This window comes from Dendrobates tinctorius, unplaced genomic scaffold, assembly GCF_039654945.1.
Source record: "Dendrobates tinctorius isolate UK_male_01 unplaced genomic scaffold, ASM3965494v1 ptg000112l, whole genome shotgun sequence".
Taxonomy (NCBI): Eukaryota; Metazoa; Chordata; class Amphibia; order Anura; family Dendrobatidae; genus Dendrobates; species Dendrobates tinctorius.
Genome location: NW_027361780.1, coordinates 2,498,125 through 2,525,456, shown reverse-complemented (window position 1 = coordinate 2,525,456; position 27,332 = coordinate 2,498,125). Strand labels below are relative to the sequence as shown.

The window sequence follows — 27,332 nt, the reverse complement described above, 5'->3', positions numbered from 1 at the left end:
CCAAACTAATATGATTTCTGGGTATGCTAAGAAAGAAAAATTGTAACAGGCTCCAAGTGGATATTTCATCACTGAGAAAATCAGTGTTAAATCTTTATGTTGATGAGGCTGCAGTGCACTGGTGCGGGCCGATTCCCAGCTAGTACGGGCCGATTCCCAGCTAGTACATTGATCTCCTAACAGGCACTACCAATAAACTTGACTTACATCTCTCTTTCAAAGCAGAGAGAGAATGGCGCTAGACCAGGAATAACGCAAGAGTGATGATGAGGACTAGCTGAGGATTGGACTGCCATCCATGCACCTGCAGCCTAATTTACAAAAAGACAAAGTAGATTTTCAAATTTAGAAAAAATGCATTTGCAACCATCATAAGGGTATGTTTAAACTTTCTACCATACCCTAAATACTGCAATTAGTTTGATGGCTCTAAATCTCCTAACAGGTTCCCTTTAATATCAATCACTAAACAATGTATGGAGGTGTTTTGATACATTGCTTATATCTGGCAACAGTCAAAGCAGATAAAACTGATCCATGGGGTCCCAGGTGTCAGACCCCTACCAATCTGAGATTGATGACCTATTCTATGGACAGTATATATCAAAATTATCATTGCTTTTAAGCACAGAATGACTCTTCAAACCAAACACGGGCTCTCAGTGCATCATGGTGGGGCCTGCTTGGTTTCCATCTATCTCCTCCCGTCTCTGACTCTATGAAGCCAGAGCTGTCAATCAAAGAAAAGAAGTGGAGATTGAGGGAAAACACCAGGTGTGAAGGTGTATTTAATGATGTGCCCCACCATGAAGCACCAAGCCGCAGGACTTAGTCTGAACAGTCATTCTGTGTGGACAGTCCCTTTACCGGTGAATGTAAAAAGCAAGAAGTAGAATTAGTACCAGCAGTAGTAGTCCAAATACAGTTATACTAAGATCACAAAATGCCATCTACGATTAAAAGGTTAAAATTAAAAGGCAGTATTCTGTGAGGGAATTCCTTAAGATCTAAGACCCTAACCTGTGAAAGGGTCCACGATACAAAAAAAGTTTCCCTTAGGTCGCATTCACACATCCGTGTGTTAGGGACTGAGAAGGGTCTATGACTCACTGACTGGCCGCAGGTCTCGTGACACGACCTTGACAGCCTCATAGGCATAGAGGAGACTGCCAAGTACATGGTTAGGAGACCCGCAGTCGGTCTCAGATGTGTGAATGCGGCCTTACTGTGTAGTGCTGGCACAAGAGATCATAACATTGCGTTTTTTCTTATTCGCAGCCCTTAGGCCTAGTTCTCACTAGCACTAATCTCACTGCTTTTGTTGCTCTCAGTTTTAGAATCTGTCCTCATGGACATTAATCTGAAAACTAGATCAGTTTTCCTGCTCTGAACTCGAATAAGCATCAAAGACTGTGTTCCATGTACAACACTAATTCACTAAAGCAGTATTTGATATTTAGACACAAGCAGTAACAGAAAATTAAAAAATAAACAAAACATAAAAAAAAAACTGTGGCAATCTGAATACCTGGGTATTTCCGGGGGTTCAGGTGTCTGTGTTACAGGTGACGGATTCACGACTTCTAGAAGAAAAAGAAATGTTTTAAAAATATTGCTGTTAATGTCCTCAAGGTGGTCAGCTAAATATGTCATACAGGTTACTTGTCCTTTCCACTGTATAAGTTGTGCTGTAAAAAGAAGCAGATATTATATATTGGTACACATAGTCTATAAACTGGGCAGCACGGTGGCTCAGTGGTATAGCGCTGCAGCCTTGCAGCGCTGGGGTCCTGGGTTCGAATCCCACCAAGGACAACATCTGCAAGGAGTTTGTATGTTCTCCCCGTGTTTGCGTGGGTTTCCTCCGGGTACTCCGGTTTCCTCCCACACTCCAAAGACATACTGATAGGGAATTTAGATTGTGAGCCCCATCGGGGACAGTGATGAAAATGTGTGCAAACTGTAAAGCGCTGCGGAATATGTTAGCGCTATATAAAAATAAAGATTATTATTATTATTATAAATTATCAGTGGCACTCGTCAAAAATGTCATTACAAGGTTGGTTGATGCAGCATGCAATAAAACATATATCACTAAAAACCCTTTGACCACTGGGCAATTAAACCCTTTGCATAAAGAATTCAGTGTTATTAATGTGCTGACTTGTGTATTTGCCATCATCACATACATTCCAAAGGATCAGGAAATGTAAAGTATTTTGATGCCATCTAGTGGTAAATCTTCAGTACTGCAACCACAAACAAGTGTTAGGAAAAGCGTACACATTGTTGCCAAGGAGCTTAATTACAGAAGTGTCAGCAACCATGTAATAATTACATCACAATTGTTAAGTATATATTATTATTTCTGTCCCCTGGGGCAAGTTTTATCTTTATTTTATGAGGATTTCTGTGTAATCGCTAATTATTCTATCCTGAAGGGTGACATAACACGTAGGGATATCGGACCAATTATCCCAAATTTATTGTGAGTACATGGTCATTTCATCTGTTTGAGACTTGTCTCTTCTACCACAAAATGAATTGCCAGTTTGCCAAACACAATAATTGTAATCTGGGCTGATCGTTCGACTGACAGCCATCTCTCCTTTATTACACAGAAGCGCTCATTCATCCAAGCACTTGCGTCTTCTCGAACAAAGAACTCGGTAGTCCAAGACCAGCCATGTGCGTTCCGTATCCACACATGGCATTAGTCTAATGCCGTATGGAAGCCTTAACGGCGTATAAAAGACAACTCCATTATCGGGAACAGAAAGGTGTTACATTCTAACAACAGATGAGGAGAGAATATCTGTTGATGTACACGGCTAAAGGTTCATTTTGAAATACGAATGTAACAACGTAAGAACACTCATCCATTTTGACCGATGTAAAAATGTCGTCAATCAACCGACAAACGAGCTAAACGTTCAGATAGTTTATACCGGCCTAAAGATCATTTTGCTGACAACCGGATTCTATATAGGACCAAAAAATTCTCTGGCCATATAGTCTTTGTTGACTATCTTGATGCTAGTTTACTGGCACATTCACAAGGGCCCTACAAACTGTATGGGAAAGAATGACTTAATACAACCATTCTGTCCGCTAACAGCAGGATTTTGTTGGTAGAACCTTCCCTGATTACATGGGGCAATGTTCTGCCGACAGCGATGCTGGCACCAACTATTTGACCACACATTGGCTGATTACTGGATGGTTTATATGAGCCTTAAAAGGCCAGCAGCATAACCTAAATATCACTGCTTCCAAACACAGGGAATCTGTCAGCAGCGTTTTTGCCATTTAATCTGGGAGCAGCATAATATAAGTTAATATAGCCCGAATCCAGGGATGTGTCACTTACTCAGCTGCGTGTTTTACTTTCAATACAATCAGTGTATCATCAGCAGGAGATTATCACTGCTGGACTAGGTCTCATGTGCACAGCAGTCAGGCTAATCTGTGTTACCCCTCCCCCACCACTGATTTCCAGCTAGATGACAATGTACAGTGTCCACAGGAAGCTGCCAATCGGGGTTATATATAGTCCAGTATTCTGACCACTGCTACATCTACAGCAGAGAAAGCAGAAATTACACCAAAATTACACCAAACAGGCCACTAAGTCATAAATCCCTGGAATCAGTCTTCCTTGCTCTAGATTATGCTGCTGTCTTATTACATTTCAAAAACCTGCTTATAGATTCCCTTTAAATACTGATCACAATAACGCTATGAACATCTACAGCCTGACATTGTGTCATAGTAATTTTCAGTTCAAGTTATTTTAATTAATTCAAAAAGACAAAATAAATTTATAGATATTATAGGTATTCTAGATAAGTAAAATTCTGGATGCGAACAATGCTCCTGCATAGCATTCCAATGGAAGTCCAAAAATACACCTTTTTGGACTTGTGACAGTGTAACATCATAAAGTGGTGTGTGCCATGATTGGTCTGCGATGGTAATAATAATCTACTAGTAAAATATTTAGGAAACAAAAAGCGCAGCTAGGGGATTATTTCCAGTTATTGACGAGGAGCTACTCACCTGATAGCCCAGTTTGAACGTATGCAGAAATCAGCTGCCGCAGATCCACAGGTCGGTAAGAAGACTACCTCACACACAGGATAGAATAGATAAATGTAATATCCGCGCTGCTGTGACAAACGAATAATACAACTGAATAATTTCCGACCCAGCCTGTGTATATACAGTTAATATCATTATTATAACTAATCTAATACAATTTCCATTCATTTTTCAGAGTCCAAAAGGAAAGGAGCAAATAAAAAATTCAGTCCGATGAAGACGGGATAAGAACCCACCACTTTCAGTCAGAACAATTTCACCTGAGAATTAATTGTATGCGTATATACCAGTAGTTTAATTTAAGATAGGTAGCGTAATGTTGATGATTTCACATTTTTTGGTGGGTTCTTATCCCGTCTTCTTCGGACTGAATTTTTTATTTGCTCCTTTCCTTTTGAACTCTGAAAAATGAATGGAAATTTTATTAGATTAGTTATAATAATGATATTAACTGTATATACACATGCTGGTTCGGAAATTATTCAATTGCATATTAAATATGTGTCATCACCCCATTAACTCTGGCACCAGATGTCACATGTCAGTAGGTTCTTTTGGCGCCGGTTTTTGAATTTGGAATGTGTATAAGCGTTGTAACTAGAGTTGAGCGACTTTGGTCGGATCGGGTTTCATGAAACAAAATTTGAGTCGGATGAAACTGGTCCGACTAGGGCAAAAAAAGTTGGAGTTTCGTCTGAAACCCGACCCCAATGTAAGTCAATGGGGAATAAAAGTCGGCATTGAGTGGATGAATGTCATCTGCTCAATGCCGACTTTTATTCCCCATTGACTTACATTAGGGTCGGGTTTTGGACGAAACTCCAACTTTTTTTTGCCCTAGTCGTACCAGTTTCATCCGACTCAAATTTTGTTTCATGAAACCCGATCCGACCAAAGTCGCTCAACTCTAGTTGTAACATCACTGTCTTCGCATGTCCCTGTGGTAATTTTCCTGAAGAAGTCAGACACTTTGAAACGCGTCGAATAATCCACCAGAGTGTATATAACTTTATCTGGATTCGTTTGACACAGCAGCGCGGATATTACCCACATTTATCTATTATACCCATGCTAATAATGATGGTGTGCCCTGATTAAGAGCGGGTAAAGCCGATTGAAATGTGCAAAAGGGAAGAAAATCCTGGCACTCACTGTGAGTATTGGGACTTTCTTCCATTTTGCGGTTTCTTTCCACATGCACGACGATCACACAGAGTGCTGACCAACTTCTTTATTATTTTGAGCTTGAAATGAGTGGGCTCTGTATCTCATTTTGATGATGTTACTCTGTCACAATATGTTTTTATTCAATAATGAACATTTTATGCTCTATCCCTGTGGCTGGAATAAAGGTGCATTTTTTGGCATTTTAATTAATGCCTAGCCAACTGTATTCAAGATAAACAAGTCTTATTCTCAACAATCCACAGAAAAAAAAAGGGGATTTGTGGTGCAGACTGACCAGTGGATGTGCCATCAGATAACCCCCACTGTAATATAAATGGAGCTGGTGCACAGCTTTTCGGTGCAGAATCTGCTACAATATTAAACACGCAGTGTAGGAGTCTGTGCTGACATTTTCCTGAGCATGTGAATAAGGCTTAATACCTACTGCTGGCAGAATTCAGGTGTGGAATATACACTTATATTCTGACAGAATGCTCAATGTATGAAAAAAGCCTGATATATAGGATCACTGTAGTCTATACAGGACATCTACAACTTGCATGAATCACTTCCCCGTAACAAGGAAGACATTAAAACCCTGAACAGTACACTCCGCGATTTCAAGAATGAATACACAGCAAGTACAAAACCATATTATGGTGTTTCTCCAATGGACAGCTGCCCTGCAGGGAAACCAGAACAGGTCACAACCTCATCATTGCAGAAACGCGTTTCAGGCTGGATCATGTGCCGCAGACACAAAGCAACTCGGCAGAAGAAGAAAGGGAAATAGGAAAAAAAAAGAGGGTCAGTTAGAAAAATTAAAGCAGCAAACTCACCTGGGAAGATAAACTGTTGTCTATGCTGAATGTAGTAGGCAGCTTTTAATAAAAGATGACAGCAACCACCCAAGCAGAATGAGAAAAACAAGCAGTTAGAGAGTATCAGGAGACCTGTCAGAGACTGCCCCTCATGCACTTAGTGGGTAGTCGGCATGCTGACTGACTGAACACAGCTCTTGTCAATACAAGCGTCTTCCAATGCCAAGTCCCAGGTGGGTACAGACAGGTGTTAGTAGGATTTTCTAAGCCGTTACACACCTATGTCCTCTGAAATATCTGTGTGCCGACAGCTTTCAGTTATATGTCAAATGTCAGTTAGAGAATAAAACTAAAAAACATGGAGGAATAGCTTAAAGCCAGCGGATCCATTAATGTGACAGCTTACATAGCAAAATCAATAAAGTGATGATGGAGCAGGAAATCATTTGCACCATCTTGGTTCTGATCTCTCTCCACTACATCTACAATATAGAAAGGGCTTACAGAACTTGCTATGTAATAATCAGTAACGGTGACTACAGAAAGCTTGGATGCCATGTTCTCCGACTGTGGCGTGTGCACTGTCCGGATGCTGTGCTTTTGATACAACTTCTTTTAAAAAGGGATAATTGGCCTCGGTCTTGTTGGTTATCGGTGGTTGCTGGTATACTTTTTTTTTAATTTATAGGGAAACGGTGCTTTCTTATATAGTGGGACTACTGTAAAAACATTATCGTAGAATTTAGTGGCAGGAGACATGGAAATAAATTACTGCTTTAGGAACCATGACCCAAGATCTGCTATAGCCTGTTATACTGTACAAATACTCTATTTAAAGGATTATTCTCAATGTATGAACTTGGTAAAGCTAAACAGCATGACTATAAGCAAATGTACAACTCGATGCCAAAGAGATCAACCATCAGAGCCTGGCTGAGTATGTGCAATAGCTACATTCCTGGCTAAGGAGTTAACTCCTGAGATCCTAGTCACCTCTCTCCATCCCACTAATTTCTATACAGCAGTTAGCGGATCACCTCGCTCTGCCTGTCAGCTTCTAAGCTTCTAGAGCAATTCTCTTAATCACTACTCTCACTTCCTCACTTTTTCACGGACCTTAGTATCTCTATGCAAATAACAGTGTAGTCTTTCCAACAAGCACTGACAGCAGAAGCGTACTGACCAGAACTGTAACTCAAGGAGGAGCACCCACCCCTCCAGCAATAAGAAAATGAAGAGACTGGAGAGCTGTGTGCTACAGAACACACGTGTTGAGAATAACCCTTTAAGTTAAAAAGTTATCAGCTGTCAAACTGAAGCCCAATAATCCCCCAAAATACATAGTTACTATGGAACTGGTCATGGTGACTGAAAAAAAACGCATATCTTATGTTACTGAAATATGAGGCCACTCGTACACCATGTAAACTACAAAAAGAGTGTCTCTACTATCAATATACTTCTTACAATGAAGTGCGGTTTTCTACCTTTTCTATCACTGAGATCGGATCCCACAAAAATAACGTGAATATTAAAGCTGATGCTGCATTTCTATGTGTGGAAGTATAACTCCTCTTTCATGCAATCATCTGATGGAACTTGAAAAGTGGGAAAGTCACAGTGAGAGTTTGTCTCATTTTTTCCATGCCCGCTTTGCATGAGGTTCAGCCAGCAGCCAGGATGACTTTACCCTGTGTCACCGATTAAGTGAGGGGAAAACACAGCTGCCAGCTAACAGAATCAAACAGCTGTCAGTCTATACGGCTCCACCAAACTATTTTTGCTTTGGCATCTTATAGTGTATGAAACGATTCTGAGTGCTGTTAGTACTAGAAAGCAAAGCTCATACTACGGTATGCTGGGAACTTAGTGTAGGTTTACCTTGACACAGAAATATATATATATATATATATATATATATATATATATATATATATATATATATATATATATACACACACACACACATATATACATACATACACATGAAACCTTTGTATGTGGCTATGTAAGTTTACAATGATCCTGACTAACGTTGGCCACGTAGTGGAAAGGTTGGCCATCTTGACGATTTCCACAGCCAATGGAAAGTGAGAAAAGCTTCTTCCAGATACTTGGTAGTAACTTATCTCAGGAGGAACAAAATATCAGAACTGATGAATTGTAACAGTCTGATCCTTCAGACCACAATCGAAGGTATGGTGGAACTGTTGTGCTGCTCCTTTACGCATTAGGCCTCATACTCACTGGCGATAAAATCGGACGATTGCAATCCGATTTTTAATCGGATTGCACTCTGACCAATGTTAGTGAATGGGTGACATCTCACTTGCGATTTTTTTTTTCTCAGCCAAAATCGGTCTGAGAAAAAAATCGTAGCATGCTGCGATTTGCAGCGATTTTCGCCAATAGAAGTCATTGGGTGCGATTAAAAAACGGACCAAAAACGGACCATCCGTTTTCCATCCGTTTTTAACGGATACATCACCATTCTGTGGTACAGAACACTGTAAATGGTCCTGTAACTGACTGTAGAAAAAGAGTGGCTGGGAAAAAAAACGGATGAAAAACGGATGGAAAAATAAAAAAAAAAAAAATCGCATAGAAATCGCATGCCACTGGCATAACACTCCACACTTTTTTCCAGTCCAGAAATCGGACCGTTTTTTTATTCGCCAATGGGTATGAGGCCTTAGGCTGAGTGCCCACTTGGACTGTGCAACTGACCTACAGTAAATGTCAAGAGGGAGCTTTCCCCGATGCATAATGCAATGTTCCCATAGGCCCCGCATTCACCAGAGGAGGCCAAAAGTGTGTTCTGTATACTGTATATCTGACTGTATATTAAAGCACAAAAGACTTTGCTTTCCTATATACAGGGCCACTGCAAACAATCATATACCACTGAAATGGGTTTTCTATGGTGGATGGCTTCCTGGACATTCATCCTGACTACAGCCACGGTTGGGCACATGCCTCCTGAGTGTATGCCATCAAGACTGGCCACAAACACAGTGTTTACCTAGCTTTAGATTGACCTCTAAAAATCTAAGAAAATTTAGCTTAGCGACATAGATCACACTACTTCAGCTATGTAATATGTAACATGCATCAAAGATAACCAACAGAGAGGATCTGTACACAGCAACTGTGTCAACATGTTTTACTTAGCCCTGCAGTATTGACGGAAGAAAAATAAATTATAGATTCTATCAAGTTGTAGCCTGACTAGGTATTTCCCAACTAATGCTTCTAGCTAATCACTATTCTAAAGCTTTATTGAGCAGCACTTTCATCATAGAACATTAGAACATTTTGAACTTTTCTGTTAGTTATAAATGTTCCTGTTCTTCTATGATGCCCCCAAAAATATTTTTACTTAATTGCAAGATATACCTGTGATGGGAATTACTTAGAATGTGGCAAACAGTCTACATTTATAGGGGCTCTTCATGCTCAAGAGATATGTCTGCAGTCACTCTATTTGAATGCACATTGCACACTCTCGGGATTCCCTTTAAATAGTGGGGATTCCGGACAGTATGCACATTGCACAGTCTCAGGATTCCCTTTAAATAGTGGGGATTCCGGACAGTATGCACATTGCACACTCTCAGGATTCCCTTTGAATAGTGGGGATTCTGGACAGTATGCACATTGCACACTCTCAGGATTCCCTTTGAATAGTGGGGATTCTGGACAGTATGCACATTGCACACTCTCAGGATTCCCTTTAAATAGTGGGGATTCCAGACAGTATGCACATTGCACACTGTCAGGATTCCCTTTAAATATTGGGGATTCTGGATAGTATGCACATTGCCCACTCTCAGGATTCCCTTTAAATAGTGGGGATTCCGGACATTATGCACATTGCACACTCTCAGGATTCCCTTTAAATTGTGGGGAATCCAGACATTATGCACATTGCACACTGTCACAATTTGGCAGTCTGAGTGAAGAATTCCTTTAAGTACAATTTATGCAATATAATCTATCATTTTTCTGTAGCTTTTATTACACACACTAGGCACAACATATTAAATATTCTATTTAGATATGGAAAGGATAATATACTGATAAAAAAACATTCATGTTACTCCATGACAAGCCATCAAGAGCGAACATCTTATTTGGCTAAAGCTGTGTTCAAATTGATTAAAATGATAAAAACTATTCATGTAGCATGCAAAGAGCAAATTACTAAACAGAAACATGCAGAATATTGCATTCCTAAAAGCCACATGCATGCTATATTATAGCGGATGGCAGGACATGTATGACTGAAAAATAATGCAATTGAAAAGAATCTGTCAGCGGGTTTTTACAGTGTAACCTGAGCACAGCATTATACAGAGGCAGTGAGCCTGATTCCAGTGATGTGTCACTTCATGAGCTGTGTGTTGTTTCAATAAAATCAATGTTTTATCATCAGGAGATTATCACTAGAGAACTAGTTTGCTTTGTTCCATGTAGTCCTTCTGCTCTGTGTAACCCCTCCCCCATAACTAAGTGGTAGCTTTGTGCCTATGCACAACACAGTGTAAACAATTAGTGTTGTGGGCAGAGTTACACAGAGCTCAGCATTCAGAAAACTGGTAGATCTGCAGCAGAGAAAACTGTGATTTTATCAAAACTACAACAAAAAGCCCGTCAAGTGACCAGTTACTATTGTGCTTGCAGTGAGGGGGTGCTTGGGGAGCAAAAATAAAGTCTAATGTTTTTTGTGGTGAAGCGGATTTTGAGTGGCGCGATGGGAGGGGGCTGGAGGGGTCGGATCTGATGTCCACGAGGGGCGGGAGGGGCGAAATATGATGCGAGGTGGCGCGGCTGGTGGGGGTGGTTTTCCCACTGAACTGAGGCACTGCTGTATAATTTTGTTTCTTGTTTATTTGTGGAGCCATGTTGTTTGTAGGCCCAATTTATATAAGTAACTGTGTTTTGAGATCTTCTCCTTTCTATTTTTTCTTACAGAGAAAGAATTTTGCACTTTAAATAATATCTGCTTTCCATGTAACTATTTACTTGTTATATAAGATGTCATATTTTTTCTGTATTGATTCCTGGATGTTTAATAAAAAAAGATCTGATTTTAAAAAAAAGCCCATCAAGTGACACATTGCTGGATTCAGAGTCTCTGTCCCTACATTATGCTGCTCTTAGATGGGATAGCAAAAACCTGTTAAGAGTCCGTTTAACCCAATAAAAAGCAAAAATGCCACCAGTTCTTTACTATGCCAAATTACTGAGTCTTGAAACGTGAAATTAAATAGAATTATATTAGTCACAGATCACAATCAGTTGACAGCGCTGTAAAAAGATGTTTAAATTGTGTTTGCCTCCGATTATGGATATTGATCCACTAATACCAAAGTGGGCATGTGGCTATTGCCAGAATGCAGAGCGGGCTCTCAAATTACGACAAGTTGTAATGAGTGATACAGGCAGATGACTCACCAAACATTATATCTTTACAAGCCGCATCACAGTGACACATCGCAATGGCCAAATACACAAATAAAAAGTATTCTTACTCTTATAGAGATGGTGGCTTTGAGGGTCTTAGCTAAGGACTCCCATCTATTAGCCAGAGCAACTTAGAAAAGAGCTCCATTTGGTCTGGCACACTTGTCTAGGTTATATACTAGACTTCATAAGAATAGGAGCTATGTAAAACTGCTTCTTTACTGTTGCTGGTGATATTAATTGATCGTCAGATTATTACACCAGCATAGCGATTCTCAACTAATTGCTGGGGTGGGTAATTTTGAAAAACAGGTTTAGGGCAGTTTCACAGGTCAGTGTCTCAGGTACGTGTAGTGACAGTTTTCTCACGTACCGGAGACACTGACACATGTAGACACATTCTCAGGAATGTGTCTATGCAGATGTCAGCGTGTTTTTACGGACCGTGTGTCCGTGTGCAAAATACGCTGACATGTCCGTTTTTGTGCAACAGCACGGATCACACGGACCCATACAAGTCAATGAGTCCGTGTAAACACGTACCGCACACGGATGCTGTCCGTGTGCTGTCCGTGTGCGATCCGTGTGCGTTTTTAAAAGTCAAAGGGTTAACATTAAAAATAATTTTTCAAAAACACGGACAGCATACGGACAGCACCCAGATGGTACACACGGACGTCACACGGATGACCTACGTATGCACACGGACACAGATAGCTCCGGTACCGGTTTTTCCGGTATCGGAATTATCTGGACGTGTGAAACTGCCCTTACAAATGGGGAGTAAACAGTCTGATAATGTCAGGTCTGATCAGACAATGTCAGAATGTAGAGTCAGCCCCCCATTCGTAGCGCCAAGCTGTCAATGCATTCATTATTTAGGGCTCATTCAGATGTATTTGATCAGAGTATCATCAGTTTGGTCAGTGTCCTTTATTTGTCGGAAGTTTCACTAGTTTTTTCAGGATCAAGGATGAAAAACTTTTTTTTTTTTTTCACGGACCAATAGGCTTGCATTGGAAACTTAGAACTGAGAGTTGGATCAAAATTACACGTCCCTGTGATTTTATATACACAGACACGTGAACAGCTCCATAGACTACTATGGGTACGATTTCTATCTGTGAAAAACAAGGCAGAAAACGTACAAGAAAAATTGATGTCTGCGTGAGCAGTTCAAAGAAATATTGGTTCACCTTGTCTTACGCGTAATGGTGAAGACAAATTTGATACTCCTTTTTGGGTATTTGGCCAATCAAACAACCAAAGCCTTAAAAGATAGTACCTGGAAAATTGAAGCGACTCTCTTTGAGACCCATTGGAGATGGATTTGGTGGGGTAGTAGCACTGAGGGGATTGGAGGACTGGAAAGGTGCTGGAGAAGATGGTGTAGAAGATGTAGTTGAAGATGGGTTACTGCTTGAATCTAGATGGTTTATTGCTGGAGGATGATCCTGTGAAAAAAAGAAAGTTGAGCCTAAAGACTAAAATATACATATACAAATGTAACGTTCATTTGTAAATGCAGCTCCACCTAAGGCTATGTGCACACGTTGCGGATCCTGCTGCTGATCCGCAGCGTTTCAGGCTCTGCGGGTCCGCAGCAGATTTAGCTGCGTTGTACAGTACCATTGTTTTCAATGGTAACCTAAAAAACGCTGTGCACATGCTGCGGATTTTTCCGCGGGCTCATACCCGCAGCATGTCAATTCTTTGTGCGGATTCCGCTGCAGTTTCACACCTTCTCCATTGTAGAGGTGTGAAACCGCAGGCTAATCCCCAGGTAAACCGTAGGTCTTTTGACCTGAGATTTTACCTGCGGATTTTTACAAATCCGCAGGACCAAAATCTACGTGTGCACATAGCCTAAGGGAGTTATGTTCAATGTCTTTAAAGATTTTCAGACACAGTTGAAATCATTTTATTGCTGACTGTATGATACCTTCTTAGTAAGAGCTTTGGGTAGGGTTCCAAATATTGGTTCTGCGGGTCTGTCCACTTGGTTGTTGATATCTGATGGGACAGATTCCGTCCTTCTTATTTTTGGTACTGTAAGAAAAAAAACCAGAATTGCAGGTGTTTACTGTCATCTATGATATTTAAATATAAAAGCTTTAAACTAGTATGGATGTTACTTACGAGGAAGGAATGATATTCTACATGGTGGAGCTTCTTTTGTGCATTTATTATGACATTTTAACCTACAAGATAAAAAACAAATAAGAAATGTTATGTTTCACTTACAATTTTGAAGGAAGACATTTTGGAGTAAGAACAGCATATACTCACTGATGCATAATGATTTCCTTTTTTGGGATAAAAGGAAAAAATGTCTGGTATCTCTGATATCAGTGATTGGCTGCAGCAGTCACATAAGTCAACATGACATCACCACGGCAGCCAAATAATTATGGTTGGAAACAGCAGAGCAATGGAGGGTTTGACAGGTAATACTTGTTTTTAGTAGTTTACGGCATGTCCCCCTCATCCTGGCCACCCCTTCAATTCCTATAGACATATACAATATAAAACTATCTTAATCACCACTACAGTTTTGTAATTAAGTCACTTCTTTTTTTTATTTGTCTTGTGCTTATTGTTGATGTTTTTGCACACAAAAAAAATGGTAAACGATCTTTATTTTTGTCTTCAGTCTTTTTTGAGTCTTTTCATTGCAGAAAGTCACACTGAAGTTTACTATATGTTAAAAACTTTGTGTGATTCAAAACAAATTCACACCTGGGGGGGGGGGGGGGAGACTGTAGCACATTGGTACAAACAGTTTGCGACTGCTAAATGAGTTGTAATGATATGAATCAGCAGTAAACACTTGAAAAAAAAAAACAAAAACATGCCGTGATCATAAAAAAAGTGTAAAGTAGACTGAAAAACAGGTGAAAAATAAAACAAGAATTTGGTGCAAATCAAAAAGAGCCTTTATAGGCTGTGTTCACACATCCGGAATTCCCGTGGATTTTATGCGTTTTTGCCGCACTTTTTTCGCTGCAAAAACGCATAAAATAAGCAAGCCATTATATTCTAAGGCATTCCGCACATGGCTGTGCTAATGCTGTGTATTTTTCCGCGGCAAAATTGCATCGCGAAAAATAAGCAGCATGCTCATTCTTTGTGCGGAATTGCGGTAATTCTGCACACATAGGAATGCATTGTTCCGCTTACTTTCCGCATGTGGCTATGGCCACCATGCGCAAACTAAGCGGAAAATGTGCGGATGGTACCCAGGGTGTGGAGGAGAGGAGACTGTCCTCCAGGCTTTGGGTACCATATCCCTTTAAAAAAGAATGAAAATAAAAAAATCGTGATATTCTCACCTTCCGGCATCCCCCGCAGCATCACCAGGCCTCGTGAGACCGCTACGTCATCAAAGGTCATTGTCGCAAGGCTTTGCTGGGAACGGGACTTGCCGGGAGCATCGCGAGGATCGGGGACGCTGCGTGGGATGCCGGAAGGTGAGAAAAACACCATTTTGTATTTATTTTTTAATATTTTAAACTTTATATCTTTTTACTACTGATGCCGCATAGGCAGCCTCAATAGTAAAAAGTTGGTCACGCTTGTCAAACACTATGTTTGACGAGTGTGACCAACCTGTTAATCAGTTTTCCAAACGATGCTACAGATCGCTTGGAAAACGCTAGTATTCTGCAAGCTAATTACGCTTGCAAAACGCTAGTTAAAACGCAGGAAATACGCGGGAATTACACATGCGGAATTCTAGCGTATTTCCTGCGGCAGGGAGTTGCGCTATTCCCGCGGAAATTTCCGTGGCAATTCCGCAACGTGTGCACTTAGCCTTAAAGCAACTGACTCATGCTGCCGTGAGTGGCATGAATTAGATCCTGCGTTTCAGATAAAATATATTTTGAAGATCTAGCCAAACCATTGGCAGAGACAAAAGGAGTCAGATGCAGTCCCCATCCAGCTGACTAGCAAGTCTTTCCCATCCGTAATGAGAGTTCTGCCCGCAGTTATTTGGATTAGGTTTTTTTGTCTATCCAAATAATGGATAGCAGATGGAGTGGATGCAAAAGAAGATGTAGGAAAAAAAAAGTCTCAAATGAATGGGTCATATAAGTAAGCATTATATTTCCATTTTTTCTGTCTTAAACGAATCAAATGGAAATGTGAACATAGCCTGATGATGTACAGTGCATAGCAGGGCGGACACAAAGAGAAGAGGGCCCTGCGCAAAAACAGTGTAAGGGCTCAAATAAAGCTTTCTGCTTTGGAGGTGGAAGTGGCCCCTTATCTCTTGGGGCCCTTGTGTGGCTGCACAGGTAGCACCGATAGCAGTAGAGTAGGAAATGCATAGCACAGCCTATACATTGCATATACAGACCAGTGCAGCAGTTGCATTCCCAAGGTTATCGCTACGCTGGTCAGTATATTCAGGGTAGTGATGAGATCATCTCTATATGTGACTTTTTGTTTTCCCTCAAATAAAGATGTTATGGCCTGGTATATCCTGAAATATGAAGGAGAATGTGTGTAGCCTTTGAATCTTTCTATTCACAGACATCAAAAATAATGCAGAATTGAATTTAATTAAAGGGGTTGTCCACCATTGGGGACATTTTTTTGCCAGAAATGAATGGACAGGGTGCTAAAATCATCTTTTTTTAAATAGGTTTCATTTGCATGCTTTACTTTCTATAGCCTTTGTGTTGAAGTGTCAATCACTTGCTACAGAATGACTTAACTGAGAATCCATCAGTGAGCCTGTTCAGATTAAATAACTGGAAAGTTTGTAATTCTCTCTTATCTGTCTTTTTCTGAACTCCTCTCCGCTGATTTATGGTCACAGACCACATCAAAGTTGAATGTGCACAAAACAAAGAATCTGTAGAAGCAAAACTGTGCAACATTTTCAACGTAACCCAATTGTAAAAATGTAGCTCAAATTCAAGCAAAAAATAAAATAATTGTCCCTAAATGTAGCCAAATCCTTTAAAGTATGCTACAAACGTGTATAAAGTTTTGGATTTAACATGAACATGTTTTATCAACAAGCCCAGACGACCCATAAAGCACAATATTTAGCAATAATTCAGTTCGATAGTCAAGAGTTGTCATACTTGGGTCTTACACTAAAGAGAGGAAGAGAGATGTATGTGTACGGACATGTACTGCTGCGAACAAAAGTCAGGTGATAAAGTATACAGCTCAGAGCAGACTAACTGGAAGAACACATCCGAAATACAGACAATGGGGAAAGACATGGGAAACCACTGCTGCACACAAAGAACTATGGCAACGGAACACAGTTATAAAATGAGAATAAAAGCCAACATGGAGGGAAATGCTCTAAACCAGACTGAGCAGAGAGTCACTTACTTGCAGTGTTTACACTTGACCCCAAACATCATATTCTTTTGACAAACGTGACACACTTGTGACAGCCAAGATTTTGTAGAAAATCTGTTAAAATAAGCAATCACATAACAATAATGAATGTGAAGTCCAGACAAAAACAACAGATTCACTTAGGTAAATACAAATCTAGAAATCCTAGACTTAAAAAGCTCAAAAGGGCAATCGCACCCTCCATATTATTTGTATGACTGTGCAGAACTTTAAAAGGTAAGCAAGCCAATCCCCTTATGATCCCAAAGCGCTGATCTAGAGGCGAGAAATCATATTTTGAAGCTTAGTCTGGAATTGCACTGGAAGCACTTACTAAGCACTCGTTCACACTGGCAGTGTTGCTCAATGAGGCAGAGCAGATCTGGGATTTTTTTTTTCTTGCCGATTCGGCAGCGATTGCGATTGACAGCGTATCTCGCACAGCGTCCACCCATTTTAATCAATGGTTGCGTAGAAAACATTAGTCTGCACTCGCATGTCATCTGAGTGCAGTTTGATATATGCCGAGACAGGCAATGGAGGAGATGAAGAGCTTAATCTCGCCTTCTTCTCCTCACCTCTGATTTGAATCTTTCATGCGAGGGGATCAGATCACAGTAGCAAGACACTCAGATCACGCTCACAGCAGAGTTTGAGCCGAGTGTCATTAGCATATCACATGTTATACGCTAATGTGACCTTGGCCTTACACTGTATTTCCTACCTAGCAGCACCCTCCCCTGGCTGAGTGACAGGTTGTTTGTTCTGGTACACGGCAGCTAACCTGTCAATCAGCCAGGGGAGGATGCTGCTTGGTAGGAATTACAGCATGAGCCTGAAAAGCTTAAAATACATCGTCACGTCACGCCCTAATTCACTTCTAAACTGAACCGCAAAGCACCGCGTCTTACTTTGGGGTCATAAAGGGACTGACTGGTTTATTTTTAAAGGACTATACAGATTTATAAATGGTACGCAGGAGTGGGTGGGAGCTTAAAAGTTGCTCACAGAATTCCTTAGGGAAGATCTATTCTACAATCAACCGTGTGGTCGCTGCAAAAGAGAATAAGTAGAATTCATCAGTCGATATGTGCACGTACTTTGGCATAGAAAAAGTCACAAATTATGGCACAATAAATACAAAAAAAATCATAAAAATACATTCTAAACTTTTTATGTTTTTTCTCATATAATCGGCATGTACTTGAAAGGAAATTTGTCACCTAGAGCTTTTTTACCTGATGCTGAAAAATATATGTATTTTTTAATATCTTAGAATTTTTTTTTTTTTACATATTACCTTACAATTTTGTTATATATTTCCTATACGGGATTATGGGAACAACGGTCATCTGAGCTTGTGCTCACTATGTGCTCTACACAGCACCTACATGAACACAGACAACTGGGGTCTGGAGAAGAGAAGACTCACTGATGTCTATGGGCGAGTGCACTGAGCATGCTCTGTAGTGTGCGCAGAGGTCACTGCACCATGTGTTATCCGCCCCTAGCTTTACCGTTCAGTATCTTTATTTATCATCAACTTCATGTTCCATCTTCAGGCTCGGTGGTCAGTATGAATATTTCACGGTGTTCTAATTTAGATGATAACAATCAAGATTCCAATAGTGTAACAAAAACATGATTCCTGCTATCTCATCTGACCGGAGAGCCCCTTATATTTTTCTGTTCCATGTATATGGTTTCCCAGGCTGGAATAATGGGACTTTTGTTTTGTATATGATGTAACCACTTCATTGATTGTATATCTTGTTCTAGCACATTGCTTTTTTTTTGCTTTACAACATGTTAAATAAAACAAATTAAAATGAAAAAAACAGGATTTAAACGTTTCCATATGATAGAATCCTGGTCAGCTTTCTCAGGCACGACTGATTGAAATAGAAAAATGTTAGAATGGAAAAAGTTGTGACTCATACCTGTGAGTTACTGAAAGACCGATATCTCTCCGTACCATCTGTGGTGACCCATGAGGAACATCTGAAAACATTGATATGCAAGCATATATGTTTATTCATATACTGAGAACTTATGTTGTTTTATGACATAACAGTTGCTTTTATTTAAAAAAAATAATAATAATTGCTCTGAATCTGTACACCAATTTTCGACATAAAGGGAATCTGTCACCAGGTTTTGCTATGTAATCCGATAGCAGCATGATGTAGGGGCAGAGGTCTTATATCTAGCAATGTATCACTTTGTGGTCCGCTTGGGGCAATTTTGATAAAAATCCGTTTTCTCTGCTGCAGATCTAGCAGTTCTCCAAATGCTGAGCTCTGTATAAACTTGCCCACACCACTGATTAATGGCTTTCTGCCAATGTAAAGTGTACACAGAAAGCTGCCTAATCATTGGAGCAGGTGGGGTTACACAGAGCTGGAGGACTTCAAGGCACAAGATAACTAGTCCTCTATTGATAATCTCCTTCAGATAAAATATTGATTTTTATGGAAACAACAATGACAAACAGCCTAGTATGTGACATGTTTGTGGAATCAGACACTCAGCCCCTATATTATACTGCTACCAGATTAAATAACAAAAAACTGCTGACAGATTCCCTTTAGGCTATGTACCCACGTATGAAGAAAAAAACGGACTCCTTCCCAGGAAAAACGCGTGTTTTTTTGCGCCTTTTTTATGTGGTTTTTACAGGAGCATCCTCCTGCTCATAGAATATAGTTAGAAATGCGGATTTTTCAGCGAAATTAATGAGCATGCTGCGTTTTTTACCGCAATGCGTTTTTTTCGTGGGAAAAAAAGGCATCAATGTGCACAAAAAGTGCGGAATTCATTAAAATGAATGGGATGCTTCTTGTAAGCGTTTTTGCCGGTAAAAAGGCTTAAAAACCACGAAAAAATGCTTACGTGGGTACACAGCCTTAAGGTTGTAAATAAAATAAGATTTACAGTATTAGTCTTAACAGGTCTGTTTCTGATACAAGTACAGAGGTTTCACCAAGCCACAATAAGATAACTTGGACAATTTACCCCAAGCAAAGAAATATACCCTAACCCAACCTTTAATGCTTGTATGTTCTCCCCGTGTTTGCGTTGGTTTCCTCCGGGTACTCTGGTTTCCTCCCACACACCAAAAACATACTGATAGGGAATTTAGATTGTGAGCCCCATCGGGGACAGCGATTATAATGTGTGCGAACTGTAAAGTGCTGCAGAATATATTAGCGTTATCAATGTACATTTTAATTACCGTATATATTCGTGTATAAGCCGAGATTTTCAGCACATTTTTTTTGTGCTGAAAATGCCCCCTCTGCTTATACACGAGTCATTGTGCAGAAACCAACGGGGGAGGGGGAGCGGCAGCAGAAGCCAGTGGATGGGATGTCATACTAACCCTCCTGTGCCATTGCTGAATGTCCCCTGCATCTTCCGTTGTCCCAGGGCTGGCAGCTTCCTCTTGGGTTGAGTGGTCACATGGTACCACTCATTAAGGTCATGAATATGGACGCAACTCCACTCCCATAGGCGTGGCATCCGTATTCATGACCTTAATGAGCGGTACCACGTGACCGCTTAACACAGGAAGAAGCTGCCGCACCAGGACAGCGGAGGATGCAGGGACGTTCAGCAATGGCACAGCAGGGTGAGTATGGATGGGGGAGCACAGAGCAGGATTGGGGAGCACAGAGGAGGATGGGGGAAGCACGGGGGAGCACAGAGGAGGACGGGGGAGCCCAGAGGAGGACGGGGAGGAGCACAGAGCAGGATGGGGGAGCACTGAGGACGGGGGAGGACAGGGAGCTGAGCCATGCATAGAAGGATGGGACGGGGGACCCGAGCCATGCATACTGGGAGGGGGGAGAGCCACACAGAGCAGGACAGGGATGAGGGGACAATATATACCCGGCTTAAACTCGAGTCAATAAGCTTACCCAGTTTTCCGTGGCAAAATTAGGGGTCTTGGCTTCTACTCGGGTCGGCTTATACTCGAGTATATGGTAATAGATCTCTGAATAAAGTTCCACAATTGGATGTGTTAAAATTGTTTTCCTTTGCTGAGATAATCTTATAAATGTGAAACAAAAGAGAGTATACAGACAGGACAGCATGAGATCTCAGCTGATTCTTTCTGTTAGATAAAATAAGTTTTTAAACAGCCAGACAAGTGTTTTTCCTTACAGGAACCATCAACTATGAGACCATGCTGTCTTGTCTGTATACTCTCTTGCTTTCTCCCCTGCCCAGGAGCTGTGGTATAATTAGACAATGTTCCTGTATGGTCAGACACAGCCATTACACAGTACACAGCAGGGGCACATTTATAAGATTATCTCAGCACAGGGACATTTTATTTAAACACATGCATTTGTAGAAATTATTATTATTCCAAGATCTATTGATTAAAGTGGCAGTCAAGCATTTCATTTATTGAACTGCTGAACTGGTTCCTTAAATGTTAGTCCTCTGCCCCCTGTCTCATACTCACCTGCCACTGCCTTCATCGTTTTCCAGCATCGCTCCCGTCTGTCTACGGCGAAAAGTGACCTGTTGGCAGCTCCTGTGTTTCATGGTCACTTTTTAATACAAGTATATGAGAGCCAGAACATGGCTCTTATAGACTTGCATTGAGAGCTTGTGAAGTAACTTCTGACTTCAAACCAGTCAGAAGCTGCACTCACAAGATGGTGTCGTGAGACCATTGCGGTGCTGAAAAACAGTGAAGACGCCGGAGGGTGTATAAGACCAGGGGCAGGGGACTTACTGTATTTTTCGGACTATTAGACACTCTTTTCCCAAAAAATTTTTGTGGGAAAATGGGGGTGAGTCTTATAGGCGGAATATACTTACAAATACTGTGGCAGCAGTAGGAGTCAAGCGATTCTGTGGCAGACCAACGCTGCCAGGCGATGATCACACTCCCTTCCCAGGCTGGTGCGGCAGGTGCAGCAGGTGCGGCGGTGGTGCTCTGTGGTGCGGGAGAGCTCTGCGGGCATTTTGTGAAAACCCATTGATGCCATGCGGTGGCCTCTGGGAAAATGGCCACCAGGGGCGTCGCCTGCTCAGATTGAGATCTCGGCAACGAGATCTCTTTGCCGAGATCTCAATCTGAGCATGCGCCGCCCCCAGTTGCCATTTTCCCGGAGGCCACCGCATCGCAGCAATGGATAAGCTGGGCCTCCGGGCTTTCACAAGATTCCAGCGGAGCCCCCCGCACAACAGCCACACCTGCCTGGGCTGGGATTTCCCGGAGGCCACCACATCGGAGCAATGGATATGCGGGGCCTCCGAGCTTTCACAAGATACCGGTGGAGCCCCGAGCACCACCGCCGAACCTGCCGCGCCAGTGAAGGATGGGATTTCCCAGAGGTCACTGCACCTGCTGCACCAGCCTGGGATGGAAGTCGGATCGCTGGACCACCGATCACCCCCTGTGACCCCGCTCCACCAGCACTGCTGATCTCCCTTGCGTAAGCTGAATTCGGACTGCAAGACAGACCCTCATTTGACACATTAATTTTTTTCCCTATTTTCCTTCTGAAGACTTAGGGTGCGTCTTATAGTCCGAAAAATACGGTACTTTTAAAGCGCCAAATAAGCGCGGAAAAAAAATGTTTGAGTGGTGCTTTAAAGTGTACTTTGTTTGTGGGAAAAGCCCTCTAAGTAACTACTCAACAGCGTCAAAACGAGAAGGCTTGATGTGCATAACATAGGGCACATCATCCACATCAATGAGAAGCAAGGAGGCTTAGTTCTGATGCCTACAATGGGCATGAAGAATATTTATCAGCTGTGTGGAAAATTGAACACACATTTAGAAACATCTTCATGGTGTTAAGAACGGAGTAATATCAATTTAAAGCAGAGATATCTGATGGCAGGAGACGTTTAGGCTATGTGCCCACGTTAGCGTTTTTAAACGCTCAGGAAACGGGTCTCCTTCCCAGAAAACGCGTGAAAAAAACCGCACGTTTTTTGCAGCGATGTTTGTGGAAAAATTGCGTGTTTGATGCGTTTTTTTCCGCGCGTCTTCTGGAGTACAGGAAATACCCAAAAACGCGGACCTAAGAGGAAATTAATGAACATGCAGCGTTTTTTACCGCTAAGCGTTTCCTTAGCGGTAAAAAACGCATCCATTGGCACAAAAAGGCCAAAATGCATTAAAATGAATGGGATGCTTCTTTGAAGCGTTTTTGATGTGGTTTGACCCCGAAAAACGCATCAAAAACGCTTAAAAAAAACGCAACGTGGGCACACAGCCTCAGAGACATCACTGAGACCAACATCTTGAGCCCTGTCGCATGGTGTTTGGAATGGATATACAGTGAGGCAAAAAAGTATTTAGTCAGTCAGCAATAGTGCAAGTTCCACCACTTAAAAAGATGAGAGGCGTCTGTAATTTACATCATAGGTAGACCTCAACTATGGGAGACAAACTGAGAAAAAAAAATCCAGAAAATCACATTGTCTGTTTTTTTTTTCATTTTATTTGCATATTATGGTGGAAAATAAGTATTTGGTCAGAAACAAGCAATCAAGATTTCTGGCTCTCACAGACCTGTAACTTCTTCTTTAAGAGTCTCCTCTTTCCTCCACTCATTACCTGTAGTAATGGCACCTGTTTAAACTTGTTATCAGTATAAAAAGACACCTGTGCACACCCTCAAACAGTCTGACTCCAAACTCCACTATGGTGAAGACCAAAGAGCTGTCAAAGGACACCAGAAACAAAATTGTAGCCCTGCACCAGGCAGGGAAGACTGAATCTGCAATAGCCAACCAGCTTGGAGTGCAGAAATCAACTGTGGGAGCAATAATTAGAAAATGGAAGACATACAAGACCACTGATAATCTCCCTCGATCTGGTGCTCCACGCAAAATCCCACCCCGTGGGGTCAGAATGATCACAAGAACGGTGAGCAAAAATCCCAGAACCACACGGGGGGACCTAGTGAATGAACTGCAGAGAGCTGGGACCAATGTAACAAGGCCTACCATAAGTAACACACTACGCCACCATGGACTCAGATCCTGCAGTGCCAGACGTGTCCCACTGCTTAAGCCTGTACATGTCCGGGCCCGTCTGAAGTTTGCTAGAGAGCATTTGGATGATCCAGAGGAGTTTTGGGAGAATGTCCTATGGTCTGATGAAACCAAACTGGAACTGTTTGGTAGAAACACAACTTGTCGTGTTTGGAGGAAAAAGAATACTGAGTTGCATCCATCAGACACCATACCTACTGTAAAGCATGGTGGTGGAAACATCATGCTTTGGGGCTGTTTCTCTGCAAAGGGGCCAGGACGACTGATCTGGATACATGAAAGAATGAATGGGGCCATGTATCGTGAGATTTTGAGTGCAAACCTCCTTCCATCAGCAAGGGCATTGATGATGAAACGTGGCTGGGTCTTTCAACATGACAATGATCCAAAGCACACCGCCAGGGCAACGAAGGAGTGTCTTCGTAAGAAGCATTTCAAGGTCCTGGAGTGGCCTAGCCAGTCTCCAGATCTCAACCCTATAGAAAACCTTTGGAGGGATTTGAAAGTCCGTGTTGCCAAGCGAAAAGCCAAAAACATCACTGCTCTAGAGGAGATCTGCATGGAGGAATGGGCCAACATACCAACAACAGTGTGTGGCAACCTTGTGAAGACTTACAGAAAACGTTTGACCTCTGTCATTGCCAACAAAGGATATATCACAAAGTATTGAGATGAAATTTTGTTTCTGACCAAATACTTATTTTCCACCATAATATGCAAATAAAATGAAAACAAAACAGACAATGTGATTTTCTGGATTTTTTTTTCTCAGTTTGTCTCCCATAGTTGAGGTCTACCTATGATGTAAATTACAGACGCCTCTCATCTTTTTAAGTGGTGGAACTTGCACTATTGCTGACTGACTAAATACTTTTTTGCCCCACTGTATGTGTGTGTCTCAATTAATTTTTATGATTTTGCAATTTCAGAACTCTCATAACAGTGAATTCACAGAGACATGTATGAACAATTACCTCTCAATCCCTGACATGTGAGAGGGCTCAAGATGTTGGGAACCGTATTCCTATGACATTTATGTTATACCTTGAAAAATGCCATAAATGTCAGAGATGGGTAAACGCTTTTAGGCTAGGGCAACCATTTGCACAAACTGCATCAACCATGGATCCCTCCAATGATACACAGTTTGCTAAGCAATGCCTACCTCGCTGCTCAGTGCTGACGCCTACATATTCTTCACTGGATGCAGTAGAACATTTTTAGGGTATGTGCACACACTGCAGATTCACCTGCGGGTTTTTTCCCGCGGAACCGCAGGTAAAACCGCAGGTAAAGTGACCTGCGGTTTTGCTGCGGTTTGGCCTGCGGTTTTGCCCTGCGGTTTCACACCTCTACTATGTTAAAGGTGTGAAACAGCAGCAGAATCCGCAGAAACAATTGACATGTTACGGAAAAAAAAACCACAGCTTTTCCGCAGGTAAAAAACCGCAGCGTGAGCACTGCGGTTTTGAAAACCCATAGGCTAACATGGTAAAGTACCATGTCTGCGGAACTGCTGCAGTTCTGCAGGGCCAAAACCGCAGCATGTGCACATGGCCTTACACTCATATTACACTTTTGCCACATTGATCTAAAAATACGTAACCATTTTCTAAAGGTGAGAAAGCTACAACCAAAATATCAGACCCAACAAGTACATGTGACACATTATAATTCACAATAAATAGATTTGCCATAAAAACAATACTTTCATGAAAATTTGTCATCCAGAGTCAGAGTCCAAGCGCTTACCAAACCTGAAAGACACAAGAACAGGTGTACAATGTCAGAAACCGGAATTCATTGACTTGTTCAGGGATTGTACAAATAATCAAAGCAAGAAAGGCCATAAATGTGATCTGATTTTAACCTCTAGAGCTGTGGTATTCAGGATTAGCACTCAGGGCAGTGTCTTAATAGAAGTTACATTATTTTTTGTTCAAAGGGGTGTTCTGAAATTACCGTAGATAGAAAAGACCCCCCGGTTTCGCCTAAGAAACTGTGCCACTCAACTCTGCTAGCCACGAATAGTATTACTGTGCTCTGCCCAGTTATATTGAAAGGGCCCGAGCTGTAATATCAGATAGTGCCAAAGGACAAGCAATGCGCGGAGTGCCCTAACCCAAAAATGAGTGAATTTAAAGTACAGTACCATGTGTTTTTTTATTGCCAATCCCTATGGTGTTTTTAATGTTGCTTTGCCAGTTTTCATGATATCCAGAAACTCATAACATTGTAGTACAGTGTCCCATGTTTTCTACATTGTCTCTTGTTTACAAGCTAAGAATAATTCATAGAAATGGAGAACTGTTCCAAAGTACAATAATACGGAATAGAATCACATTCAAAGTGACAGTCAATGGGCTTGGAACACTTCACATCCAAGTGCATTGAAGTTTGGATATTCGACCACCACTCCCCATTTACACATTTACTCCTAAGTGTGCTGGTTTTCACGTACGATGGAAATCCCAACATTAGAGAAGTTATCCCCTATCCTATGGATAAGGGATAACTTTTAAACTTGGTACAACCCCCTTTAAGGACTTCATTTTTAAAAATGCCATGGACAATCTCTTAAGAGGTGGTGGGGTGCTAGACATCCATAAGCTTTTTAAATTTGTCTCTTCAATATTATAAAAACTATACAGAAAGTGCTAGACAACTAGAAAAATAACTTGAAAATGCTGTTACTACCAGCTTCATGGCCTGAGGCGGCAGCTGCTTGCTCGTCTTTTTCCCCACATAAATAGTGGTACAGCCAAGTACAAGCACCTTTCCTTAGAATCTGCGATGCCACCAGTAGCTGGAGGCTTCCAGTTTGCATTGACATTTAGATCAGAGACCCACTTACCCCTTTAGATCCCCAAAAATGACTAATACTGGAAGACCAAAATCAAATCTGAGTTTGCGTCAGCAAATCCCAAAAAAGGCACTGACTGCCAGCAGCCTTCACCTGATGCCCCTGCTGGAAGAGGAAATCAGGTCACTGGTAGTGAATGGGTCTGTGCACATGTCAGCGTGTTTCCACGGGCCGTGTGCCCGTGGTCAAAACACAATAACGTGTCCGTTTTTTACCATCAGTATGGGCCGCAAAACAGCCCACACACGGAGAACACACATGGATGCCATCTGTGTGACACACACCAGCACTTCAGAAGCAGCGCTACAGTAAGAGCTGTTCATCGGCACTAGGTACTGAAGAAGGCTCTCATCATTATCCCCTGCTCTGCCGGCGTTCAGCGCGAGCAGGGGAGAATAAGAGTTGTATTCAGGTGATCACAATGACAGCAGGCGGCGGCTGATGAGACTATTACTCCCATCAGCCTACACCTGCTGCCGCTAATAACAGTGGCAGCAGAATCGGCTAATGGGAGTATTCAT

General features: G+C 41.6%; 1 protein-coding gene across 2 annotated transcripts in view; it reads right to left on the bottom strand.

Moving 5' to 3' along the window:
* The window catches only part of KSR1 (kinase suppressor of ras 1), a 223,855-nt gene that overhangs the window by 25,485 nt on the left and 171,038 nt on the right, over positions 1 to 27,332 (bottom strand). Inside the window, exons 5-12 of one of the 2 annotated variants that reach the window (XM_073589733.1) lie at positions 25,701 to 25,705; positions 18,860 to 18,920; positions 16,911 to 16,994; positions 13,695 to 13,756; positions 13,498 to 13,604; positions 12,841 to 13,009; positions 6,108 to 6,149; positions 1,529 to 1,583 (exon numbers count right to left, since the gene is read on the bottom strand). In XM_073589733.1, the coding sequence (XP_073445834.1) occupies positions 1,529 to 1,583; positions 6,108 to 6,149; positions 12,841 to 13,009; positions 13,498 to 13,604; positions 13,695 to 13,756; positions 16,911 to 16,994; positions 18,860 to 18,920; positions 25,701 to 25,705 (585 nt within the window). Of the gene's footprint in view, positions 1 to 1,528; positions 1,584 to 6,107; positions 6,150 to 12,840; positions 13,010 to 13,497; positions 13,605 to 13,694; positions 13,757 to 16,910; positions 16,995 to 18,859; positions 18,981 to 25,700; positions 25,706 to 27,332 lie in introns of those variants that run through there. The other variant, XM_073589732.1, reaches the window with a different exon arrangement.